We start from the raw sequence: 11,802 nt of genomic DNA on the forward strand, positions 1-11,802 counted from the left end.
TGTTAAAGGAGCAGAAGCTGCTACCTGTAATGGAGCAATCCCTAGTCTGAGTCTGACAAGACCCAGTTCCTAAAGAGGTTCCAAGGGCATGAATCCCAAGCAGAATCAGATTATTTACACTCTGATCCTCTCAGGTGGAAGACAAATGCTTAGGGTAATTGTGTGAGCTGAAAGGTGAGGACATTCTAAGGCACTGGCTGTTTCTTTCAAACAAGTAGCAAGTGTTGCTACTTAATTCAAGGATGACAATCTTGCTTCCAGGAGTAAGTGTTGTAATGCTGAATAGCATAATATCTTTCTGCTTCCATTTGTGAATCTAGCTACAGATACTAGGCCATGAACAAATTAAGAGTGACAAAAAATGCCAGAAGACAAACACCTAGCATAATTAATCCCCCAGTAAACATTTACATCCAATTCAGTGTTGAAAAGAGTACAAATCTACCCGGTACAAACTAAACCTGTGCTGCAGCCAAGGGCCACTTCGAAGCCTGCGAGAAGTCTGCCAAACGAGGCAGGACATTTGTTCCATGAAAACCAAATTAAGTACAAAGCAGGTATTGTAATATCATTCAGCTCTCAAATACCTGACAAAGCAGGTTTTAAAAAGGTACAGACTGGACTTTCCATAGTTAAGACAAACAAACACTAATCTTGGGTTTCTAAATATTTTGTTTATTTATAGTTAAATGTTCACATCTGAACAGAAATCTGCAACCACACAGGTATAATCTTTTAGTGATGTTTCTGTTTAAACTGAAGTCCACAGTAGCCACACGTCCCGGTCTTTGTGTCTTTGTCCTGCAAAAATATAAAAATACAACAGGTGCTAGTTTCACATTATAAAACTTCTAGAAATTACAAATTTTATCTTATTTACATGTCCCATCTTAAAACGGATCAATGTAGCTGAAGTACACAGTTTAATCTTATTTGAACCACTGGAAGTCAGAATGATGGTATGAGGTTCATGCTTCATTTCTGTATCCTACGCAGCTTCCCTTCTGCCAGACTTTTAAATACCAGGCCTAATCTCAACAATATAATTTTAAAATCAAGCCAAGTGATATCTCTTCAGCAATAAAGGATCCTCTTAACGAACTGGACATCTTAAGTCAGTTTGGTCATATCTGTTCCAATGTTCTGAAAAGATCATTTCACAATTATTTTAATACAGAACAGGATGTGGCATTTCCAAATTATATCTAGACAGGAATTTTGGCCAGTTAGTTGCAGGAGGGAGGAACTTTCTGTAGGATTGTGGGGGAAATTCTGAAAGAAAACATTTTGGAGGAAAGTAGCAGTTACTATGGTCTAAAATTTTATTCTTCTCTCCAAAAGTTACACATTTTTTTTTAATTTAGAAGAGTGACTGACTGTTGTTGCAGTCCTTTCTAACACGAGAAAAAAGACAGTTAGATAAACACTCAAGAATCTTCTGTTATTTAGCAACATAACTATTTGCAGTCATGAAACAAAGTAAACTCGTGGTTCCCCTTCCTTAATATAGGATAAGGAGTGAAAAATCCAGACTACCCTCCACTCCCAAAAGCCTGAATTTCAGTTGTGAGGACTGGGGGAAACAAGCTGGTCTAATACCATCCCCCCTGTTTGCAGACATTAGCTTTCGAGAACTAAACCACATACAACTTGTATAACACAAAAAGATCTCAAAATTCACAAAAACTAAAGCATTCTTCAAGAAGAGCATGGCGCAAGTCAAACAAATCAACAGAAATGCAACTGATCAGCAGTGTGCTACAGAAAATAACTTCAGATGGAAGAACACAAGCTTCCTAAGTGTTATGAATTAGAACTTCCAAGCATTTGACTTTGAATAATGTAAAATGAATCACCACAAAGTTTGTTCTTTGTTCAAAATAGAAATGCTTGTGATTGTAGCTAGGAGTCACAACCACACTGACACGAAAAGACACCAGGTCTCCCCCACCATTCTTCTGGGTATTAAGCAAGTGTCAAAGTTTAGGTGAACAAGCAAAGATTCTAAGACACCTGCAGACAGGGTCTGCCCGAGAACAGTACCGAAGCAACAGGTCACCATTGATTCCACTGATGTCATGTGACAGTAGCCTCAGTATTTTTGCTCTGTATAATAAGACACTCGAAACTATCACTGCTGTCAATAGGAAGATAGCAAGACATTTAGTCTTCATTGATTCTGACCATAATTGAAATGTTCAATCTTCAGAACTACCAAGATTCCCAAAGACTGAAAGAGGGGTTTGTCTTGGGATTTTGGGGTTTTGTGGTTTTTTCTTCTTCCTTTTTTCCCTTGAACTTGCAAGATTCAAAATAAACTGCATATTCCTAAGAATACTGCAAACATATCCTGTCTACACGCTGGCATTTAAATAATTAGAGTAAGTGTCTCAAAACACAGCAAGCATACTATTTTTTTGTTCTCAAGGCACTGCTTGTACATATTACTTTGGTTAATTTCTTTTTTTTTAAAAAAATATTGCCCTATCCAACAAATCAAAATTTCAAAAAAGAAATTACTGTAACTTCAGATGGAAGCCCTCTGACTCTTCCAAGTAGAGGTCTTAATTTTATATTAGACACCAAATTAAATGAGCATCTCAGGTGGTTGCTCCTTTTACTTTGTTAAACTAACATGCCAAAAAGTGGATAACCTTACAAACAAGAATTTACAGGCAAAACATGCTATACGCAGAACAATGATATTACCAAGTTTATGTATACTTTAGGATGTCCCAAAGCTCCACCACCACCATCGCACGATATCACTCTGCTTTCAACTTCACTCACAGGCTGCTCTGCTATCAAATCAATCGCAAAATTCTTGTTCACCTGTAAGAGGAAAAAAAAGGAATCTTTCAGATACCTTCCCCACTCTGACAGAAAGCAATTGCTATTTACCACCTCACCAAGCAGTTCCGCTACAGCCATCTTGAGAAGTTCCTGCATAGGTTTCCTCCCACCTCCTCTTGGGGTGTGCCAGATCAGTGAATTAAGCACGTTAAACTCTGCAAAAGCAATCCCCCTCCCCCGATACGCGGGGCACATCAGAGCTCAGGTTTACAATGCGACCTAAGCAGATTCAGCAGAGAGGTAAGCAGGAACAAGCAGCCAAGAGCAGAAGACATTTAACTGACACTGCCTCTGTATTGTGCTTTAGCCACTACATGATAAAAATTGCAAAAGACTCGCTGCTGATAAACTGAGAAATAATGGGGGGACAAGTAAGGTCAGGAGTGAGATAAAACAACTGCTGGTAATTTAGAGCCTCTCACCGCGCACCTTACTCTGTCACTGCACAGGAAGCTCAGCATAGCATGAGCGTGGTGCATAACAACAGTTGGAAAGGCAAACTATTCAGCATTAGAAAAAAGAAAAACCTCTTCGCATCACTATGCCACTCTCTAAATCCATCGTATATGCACACCACTGACAAGTAGGGCTTTTCCTAGCGCCTGCCTACATGGCCTGGCAAACGTATCCATCTCCAGACAGGCCTGTGACCTCCAGCACTAGCCACAGCGCTCTCCTCCCTCATCCACGCCAGCCCCGAGCCAGCATGGAGCAGACAGCCGCCCCTACCCCTCAGCTGAATGTGCTCCAGGAGGGGCCAGCTTTTCCAAAGGCGATGTTATATGCACTAGAATATGAAATATGCACACCCAAAGAAGCCACTGTCTACTGCTCCATGTGTAAGGTTCATTAACATGCTGGTATTTGAATGAAGATGAGATTCTTAGGAAAAAGTATAAGATAGCTAAGTGTCCATTAAATGAATTCCTGAGAATTACAATGGTACTTCTATATAGTTCCAGTACACAACAACCTTGGTTCTCTCGCCAAGCCTCCAATTAAATCTCCCCAAAATTTGCATTTTTGGTACAGCAGTGGAAAAGTCACTTTTGCCAGCAATCGGACTTTCTTTAACTAAAGAAGACGACAGCTAAAATGAGTTAATGAAAAATTAACTTTTTGGTATTGAAGCAAATTGACAACATCAAGAACCCCACTGGGCCCTGTGCGTGCAAGTCACATGCAATCTTTAGTTAATTTGCAAGGATTTTTACTGCTGCTTTTAATAACGCTCAGAGTTGTGCATCCTTCCTTTCATGCTAAATGAGGAGAGAGCGAGCACCACAATGCACCTCTGCTTCAAGAAACTCAACTCTTTCCAAGACTTCGTAACCACAAAGGCATTTGTGGGAAGAAGGGGGAAGCAAGAACCCCTCATCCACTGTGCAGCTATGACTTGTCTGTTGGTTCAGCCTACTAAACAAGGGAGTCAAGGAATTCCCAGGGAAAACATGCCAGGAGAAAAAAAAAAAAGAAACTGGGAAAACTGCGAGGAAAAAAAGTAGTTTCAGTTACATCGTGCCCCTTCAGTTGAAGCACAGCAGTAGTTAGTGGGAAGGGGTTGTTTCCCTCAACACATCCAAACACTCCTTGCCCAATGCATAATTCAACAAGCAAGTTTTTTTCCTGGCCGTCGCACCAGTTTGACAATCCCGTTGCTGCTTCTCTCCACCCACATGCCTGTGCCAGTACATGGTCTGGGAGGCCGAGAGACAAAACCTCACTTGGAACAGACCCAGGTCCAAAGATGCAGAGGGAAGGAGGAGGTTATATTTAAACCAGACCAGCTCTCAGGTCAGTTCTCCTCGCGGCTTCAGCTGCTCCACCAGCCCAACAGAAAGGGCAGAGCTGAAGCAGAAACAGCAGTGTCGAAACAGGTCCTGTGGTACCTTAGGGACTGTACAAGGGCAGGATGACCTAGATGGACTGCAGCAGATGCAGTTTAACAGCTGCCATGCCCAGTTTTCTCACAGCTACTGGCTTTAGGCCCTTGCCAAAGAGCACTAATCGCCCGGTTCTCTAGAGCACTTATCACCCAGTTCTGCATATCCAACGCGGAGAACAATGATTTTAGCTAAAACGCATGGCTTTCATTAACAGTTAGGCTGGCAGAACTGAGGAAACAACATGCCCATGCTCTGGGCCACCACCTGGAGAGGCAACATGCAGCACCCAGCCATCCTCACCGAGGGCACCTGCGCCTGGGGGCTGCGTCCCCAGATGGGAAAGCTGCCGAGGCTGGGCCAGGCCGATCACCAGCCTGACTCTACCACCCAGAGCAGACCAAAGGTGAAGAGAAGAAGTGACCAAGAAGGTACAGTCACCAGCTTCACAGACTAGCTGTAACTTCAGAAACAAGGCAATGTTTGGACTACAGACATGGCTCTGAAACCCTAATACCAGCAGCTGAAAGACACTGGGGGATCTCCTAGGGCAACAGCAAAGCACCTAGCAAGACAACCCGTTAATAAGCACAGATGAGGATCATTTCACTATTTAAGATGTAAATTTTGTTCCAACTTCACAATTCAAGCCTAGCATTAAACCTTGCACGGCAGACTTAAAGCTCAGCTTTTGCTGGAGAAGAAGGAACTGGGCCGAACTGAAAGCCCTGGCTGTTCCTCACCACTCTGAAAGTGAGTCCAAAATCAGCTGCTGGCACAGGCGCATCAGAGTGACCTGTGCGCTATGGAGAATTAGGCTCACACAGCATTTCCCACAGTTACAGCAGCAGCACAGAAACTGTTTCCCATGTAGAATCCCTGTTTTTGCCACACAGCATGAGTTAAATTGTATCAGTGATACAATGAGGTAAATTCAATATAAAAGCTCTAAAATCAGCATAATTAGTCCATGTTAATTTAGGAAGGGAATATTTATACCCAGCTATATTAAAAATCTACCAGGTTATATGCCTCTACTATACACACACATTTATAGCATTAACACTATAACACTAATCAGATGTTCAGACATTGAGGAATATAATTTAGTTGAAACAATCTCCATTTCTCTCCCAAAGGTCGGGAGATCTGTCAGGGAGCTGCGCTGCTCGATCATTAGAGAGAACTTAGTGCTACAGGACTTACAGTTTCGCGTACCCACTCTATTGGTAGGCAGCAGCAATAGGCCCACAAGGTAGCTTCACAGTGCTACGTTTGGCTGATGCTGGTGTACTAGACTTTGCCTTTGAGGCTTCATTATTTCAGAATACTCTAAACTCTAGTTTTATTTGTTAAATCACAGCAGTGTTTCAGCAAATACCTCCCAGCCTCTGGAAATGAAGTGCCCTCATTAAAAACACCTAAGCCATTTGGTAAAGATCAAGATTTTTAACTATGAAGAAGTAAATTAAGCTTCGAAACACACATTTAAACAGATATATAGATCCACAGTTCAGCAGAGCATTTGATTATGTGGCACTGAAAACATGCTTGAAATTTTCTTAAAAGACGTGCTTAAAACAAAAAGTGGTCCAGGTTTAAGATATTCAAATGCCTACAGCTTCCACAGTCTAAATGTAAGCACTTAACAGGTGTAGAGCAAGTTCCGAATTTTCCAAATTTACCAAAAGTAGGGAGGTCCACAGAAGGTACTATGAGCTGTCTTAAAAGAAGACTTTTCACCGCGGTGAAACAGTTTGGTTTTGGTGGGGTGTTTTTTTGTTTGTTTGTTTGGTTTTCATTGTGCTTTCGGAGCTTGGTTGGTTTGTTCTTTTCGGTTTGGGTTTTTTTTTGTTAATAGTAACAAGGAGGCTGAGGACATCGATATCAGGTATAAAAAAAACATAAGCCACCCCCTCTCCCGTGAGTAGAAGTAGGATGAGTTACCTCCTTTTGTCGTCCAACAAATCTAACTCTTCTATAATCGCCTTCTTCATATACCTGAAGTATAAAATAAACTTGATCTTATTTAAAAAGCAACGACCATAAACGAAGAACACAAAGGCTTACAGCACCGTCAAGACTAAACTGTTTCTTTAGTTTCAAGTATTGCCATCTCCTTACAAGCGCACAGAAAAAGTGGTTTATGTTTCACACAGGAAAATAAACGTTAGGTTGGAAAGCGGAAAAGAAAAGGGGGGTGCGGGTTGGGGTGGGGCGTGGTGTTAAAGCCAGCAGACGGAAGCCCCAGCTCTGCCCACAGAGGCAAACACCGCCTCCGCGTCCCCGAGGTCCCCCACCAGCCTCCCCGCCCGGCATTGAACGACGCGGGACGCCAGCGGTGCCTCACCTGCCCCGTGTGCGTCACCAGCTCGCCGGTGGCGGAAGCCCGCACACCGTATGGCCGAGCGGCGGGCACCGGGCGGGCCGGCAGCGAGCTGCTCAGCAGCAGCAGGCGGCGGAAGGTCGCGCCGGGCGCCGCCATCTTGAGCCGGCCACGTGACCCTGGCTCGCCCCGCCCCTCTCTGACGCCCTCGCCCTTCCGCCGGGCAGCGCCGTGCGCGCATGCGCAGTGCCGGGCGTGCGGCGACGGGGGGGCTGCGGCGTGAAGAGGGAAGCGGCGGAGGAGGAGGTCAGTGCTCGGTGCCTGCTGTTGGGGCCGGGGGTGGGCGTGCGGGAGCGGGGCGGGCGTCCTCACCGGTGCGCTGTCCCCGCAGGGCGCGGAGCATGCTGTCCCTCCTGGCCAGGGCCGCCGCCGGGCCGCTCCGCCCGCTGGGCCGCTCGCCCTTCTGTTCGCTGGCCCCGTGGTGGCGGGCGGCTGCGCAGGCCTCGCCGGTGAGCCGGGCCCCGCCGCCACGGTGCGGGGCGGCCGCCCCTCGCGCCCTGCTGGCCGTGCCGCCGCCGGCCCTGCCGCCGCCGCTCGCCGGGCTGAAGACGAAGACCTCTCTGAAGAGGCGCTGCAAGGACTGCTTTATCGTGCGGCGGCGGGGCCGGCTGTATGTCTGCTGCAAGACCAACCCCCGGCACAAGCAGCGGAAGCTGTAGCCCCGCGGCCCGCAGCCTCTCCCGGCGGGGGGTCCCGCCGCCCGCATCCTCCCGGTGCCGAGAGCGGGCGGGCGGGGACGCGGACCGCGAGGCGCGGTGGGGGGCGGGGATTCGTCTGTACGCCAGCGCGGAGCGAGTCCGGTTCCTGGCGGCCCTCGGCCCTTCGGAGCGTGGATGCCGAGAGCTGGAACGGGGAGCTGCGACTCTGGGGACCTCCGGTCGCCCGAGCCGTGAAGCCTCGCTTACCTCGCGGTGAAGTTAGTAAGGAAACGGCTGCGTCGTCGGACTTGTAGATGCGCTTGTGTTCAATTAAAGCGAAATGAAACTCAGTGCTGCTGATTGTGCGTTATTACAGTATGTGATGAATCTTTCTTTAAAAAAACAACCCACGTGTTGAAAACTGTGGTAACAGAACTGATAGTTTCAAACTCAAGGGGGCTCTTAAGTGGCAAGTAATATTAAATATACATTGAAAAGATGATGTTCTGGCTTTCGGCTTGGGTCATAGGCAAGGTAAATGTTTCTTTTAACTATTGAGTTGCAGCAGATGGAGTTACAAACTGAAGCATAGGAAGTTCCGTCTGAACATGAGGAAGAACTTCTTCCCTCTGAGGGTGACGGAGCCCTGGAACAGGCTGCCCAGGGAGGTTGTGGAGTCTCCTTCTCTGGAGATATTCAAGACCCACCTGGACAAGGTCCTTGTGCAGCCTGCTGTAGGTGGCCCTGCTTCAGCAGGAGGGCTGGACTAGATGACCCACAGAGGTCCCTTCCAACCCCGAACATTCTGTGATTCATGGGGATCATTGCCTTCTGGGTGGAGTTTGTTAAACCACTTTGTGTAGGTGCTTATAGCAAAGAAGATAAAAATGGTGATTTCAGGTTCTAGCTAATTTGCCTTAAGTTTCTGCAAAGCTTCAGGCTCCATCGCGTAAATCAATGAGGTGTTAGAATTATGCTTTTTTTTTTTTCCTTTATTTTTTATACAACTTTTCCTGTATCAGTTGAAACCACTCTCTTCTGATAGAGGTGTGGGGAGGCCGACTGGGAACAGTACTGCCTCGGAGATCTCATAGCCAAGCAGACTGTTGAAGGCAAACTCTAACATACTGATACCCATAAATTACAGTTAGCCAAAATTGCTGCAGTTCTCAAAGGTGTTCCTCACGCTTCTGAATATGGCTATGCTTGAGGCAGGAGTGTTCAGTCGTCCTGTGAACCACAAGTTCTCAACACGAGATACCAAACTAAGCTTTTGCACAAGTATGAAGTTACTGCTACAAGTTTGCCAGAGTACTGTGAGAGTGTCCCCAGTTTAGAAGAGGTGAAATTGGGTGAGCACTCTGTTTGAGGCTGCTGTAACGTTGGGTAGTACGATGTCTTGAAGAACTTTTCTGCCCAGTTACAATCCTACAACTTTAAAGTTGCAGTAACTTTTATACTTACATCTTTTTTTGCTAGGTACTTGGTGGACGTTGAGAAGCTAAGCCTGGAAAGCTGTGGCTAAGCAACCCAGAGGCAATAGTTATTGGCTGGTTCCCAGGTGTTGAGCAGTTTGTCTTTTCACCCATCTATCTCATCACTGGAAATCTGGGGTTGGAGGGAGAAGAGCAGGTTAGCTAACATACATGTCCCTCTGAGGGGGACATCGAACAAGTTCATGGCACCGAAGAGGTAGAGAAATGGCTAGCTTCATCTAACTAAAGAGACACAGACTGATTCAAAATGTAAAAGGCTTCTCAAAACCAAAGAACCTTGAAGTAGTGGAAAACTTGCTGTACTTCAAAAGGTTTTGTTGAAATTTAGGCACTTACGAGTAAGAACTACTTTTTAAATACCTGTCACTTGTGCATGTAAATAGAATGTAAGCAGAGAAATTTCTTGCAGAAGATGTACACCTTTAACACACTTTGCCAGCTGAGCAGCCTAAGCAACTGGAGATTTTAAAAGCTGTAATTCTCAGGTTAGAGTTAATGGTACACGTTTCTAGGTGAGTGTTGTGTGTTTTGTTTAGGCAGAAAAAAAGGCCTGTTTGCTGTGAACCCTGTGATACCATGCGAGTGTAGCTGTCAGTGCACCTTGAAGGTAAACAGTGTACGTACGTCCAGAAAACCCAGTGATTTCCAGGCCCACCTGCTTTCCTGGAGGATGATGAGGACTGTGCAAGAACTGAGCTGTGGGTTGAAGGAGTTGGCCATCAGATGAAGCGAGGGTCTGTAGGCATTTTTTTCAGGAAAGATAATTGGCAGCTCATCTTACTGTTTCCCAAGCAGTTCATCCAGTCGCTTGGTTCTGTCAGAAAAACGGGCAGCTGTCTGGTACAGGACAACAAATGCTGGTGGGTCGCTGAGGGGGTGTTGACACCAGGGATCGCTTGCCAAGCACAACGTCAGGTGCTGAAGAGAGACCTGAGACCCGCGAGTGTGAGTTGGCAGGGCTAGAGGCAGCCGCCAGTCTCTGGCCAGAGTTTTTGAGTGCAGTAGTATGTGGGACTCGGGGATGGATTTACTCAGACTGGTGTCTTTTAAATACAGTCTACACTCAGCAACAAGGAACGAAATTTAGGTATAGGATTACTGTACAGGGGAGGGAGGCACGAATTACTATGTTTTCATCTCCCCCTTTAGCTGAACACTTAAGTTTTTATACAGTGGTGACTCAGCAGCCTATTTCAACAACTTATAGTTAGGAAAAATTGTTTCGTGATTAAAGCAATTCAATTTAGTGCTGCTAGTCACAAACTTCAGGTGTGAAATAATTTGAATTCGGATGTTTAATATGGCTGTAAATTATTCATGTGTCGTCATCTGAATGGTCAGTTTGTGATACCTGGGGTGGAGCATTCGAAAGAATGGGGTGTTCACAGCCATCACTGAAACAGCATATTTGGTTGTGCTAATAGATTTTGGAAAGAGGATTATAGGCTTAGAAACTAGAAGGCTCTGAATTGTAATTGTACTCTGCCGTTGACTTGCTGTATAATCTTGAAAAAGCGATTTTACCTTTGTCTCAATTTCTCCATCTGTCAGGCAGAGGTACTGAATCTCACACTTCCAAGTGCCTTTTTTTTAGCTGATGTCCACAAACAGTTACACAGGTGCTCTAAAAAAAATCTGGTTCTGTAGCTTTCTGTAATTTGGATGACATGAGGAAGGTGACAAGAGGTGGTGGTGGTGCCTGTTTATTTTAGGCTTATTTACAACAACTGCAAAATGAGAAGCCTAAATAATGTCAGCCAGTAGCCAAGTTGTTGGTAGCTAAGGGTTCACATCCTTGATTACAAATTTTCTGAATGTTGTGCTGCTCTGGTGGGTTGACCCTAGATGGATGCCAGGTGCCCACCAAAGTTGTTTTATCACTCCCCTCCTCAACTGAGCAGAGGAGAGAAACTATAACAAAAGGCTCCTGGGTCGAGATAGGGACAGGGAGAGATCACTCACCAATTACCGTCAAGGTCAAAACAGACTTGACTTGGGGAAATAAGCTTAATTTATGAACAATCAAAGCAGAGTAGGATAATGAGAAATAAAACCAGACCTCAAAAACACCTTCCCCACAACCCTCCCTTCTTCCCAGGCTCAACTTCACTCCCGATTTTCTCTATCTCCTCCCCCCGAGCAGCGCAGGGGGATGGGGAATGGATGTTGCGATCAGCTCATCATGCCTTGTCTCTGCTGCTCATTCCTTCTCGGGGGGAGGGCTCCTCACACTCTGCCCCTGCTCCAGGGTGGAGTCTCTCCCATGGGAGACAGTTCTCCATGAACTGCTCCAACATGAGTCCTTCCCACGGACTGCAGTCCTCCCCAAGGTGCTCCAGCGTGGGTCCCCCACGGGGTCACAAGTCCTGCCAGCAAACCTGCTCCAGCATGGGCTCCTCTTCATGGGACCACAGGTCCTGGCAGGACCCTGCTCCAGCGCGGGCTCCCTACGGGGTCACAGCCTCCTTCGGGCATCCACCTGCTCTGGCATGGGGTCTTCCACGGGCTGCAGGTGGATATCTGCTCCACTGTGGACATCCATGGTC

General features: G+C 46.1%; 2 protein-coding genes across 2 annotated transcripts; one reads left to right on the forward strand and one right to left on the reverse strand.

Moving 5' to 3' along the window:
• Positions 1 to 654: 654 nt before the first annotated feature.
• NDUFS6 (NADH:ubiquinone oxidoreductase subunit S6) lies at positions 655 to 7,256 on the reverse strand. Its single transcript, XM_075416665.1, has 4 exons — positions 7,087 to 7,256; positions 6,684 to 6,737; positions 2,710 to 2,832; positions 655 to 801 (listed from the first exon to the last, which is right to left on the reverse strand). The coding sequence occupies exons 1-4, from the start codon at positions 7,219 to 7,221 to the stop codon at positions 736 to 738; spliced, it is 378 nt and encodes a 125-aa protein (XP_075272780.1). The 5' UTR covers positions 7,222 to 7,256; the 3' UTR covers positions 655 to 735.
• Positions 7,257 to 7,281: 25 nt separating this feature from the next.
• On the forward strand, positions 7,282 to 8,110 carry MRPL36 (mitochondrial ribosomal protein L36). Its single transcript, XM_075416666.1, has 2 exons — positions 7,282 to 7,368; positions 7,454 to 8,110. Exon 2 carries the CDS (start codon positions 7,464 to 7,466, stop codon positions 7,779 to 7,781), a length of 318 nt encoding a protein of 105 aa, XP_075272781.1. The 5' UTR covers positions 7,282 to 7,368; positions 7,454 to 7,463; the 3' UTR covers positions 7,782 to 8,110.
• Positions 8,111 to 11,802: the final 3,692 nt, after the last annotated feature.

The sequence above is a fragment of the Opisthocomus hoazin genome, chromosome 3 (assembly GCF_030867145.1).
Source record: "Opisthocomus hoazin isolate bOpiHoa1 chromosome 3, bOpiHoa1.hap1, whole genome shotgun sequence".
Classification (NCBI taxonomy): Eukaryota; Metazoa; Chordata; class Aves; order Opisthocomiformes; family Opisthocomidae; genus Opisthocomus; species Opisthocomus hoazin.

What these genes read in the sequence shown, in the direction of transcription:
- NDUFS6 (XM_075416665.1), bottom strand. Translation starts at nt 7,221, where the DNA reads ATGGCGGCGCCCGGCGCGACCTTCCGCCGCCTGCTGCTGCTGAGCAGC. An exon ending in TGGTGACGCACACGGGGCAG is followed by an intron (nt 6,738 to 7,086) that starts GTGAGGCACCGC and finishes TTTATACTTCAG; the next exon opens with GTATATGAAGAAGGCGATTA. An exon ending in CTAAAGTATACATAAACTTG is followed by an intron (nt 802 to 2,709) that starts GTAATATCATTG and finishes ATATTTTTGCAG; the next exon opens with GACAAAGACACAAAGACCGG.
- MRPL36 (XM_075416666.1), top strand. Translation starts at nt 7,464, where the DNA reads ATGCTGTCCCTCCTGGCCAGGGCCGCCGCCGGGCCGCTCCGCCCGCTG.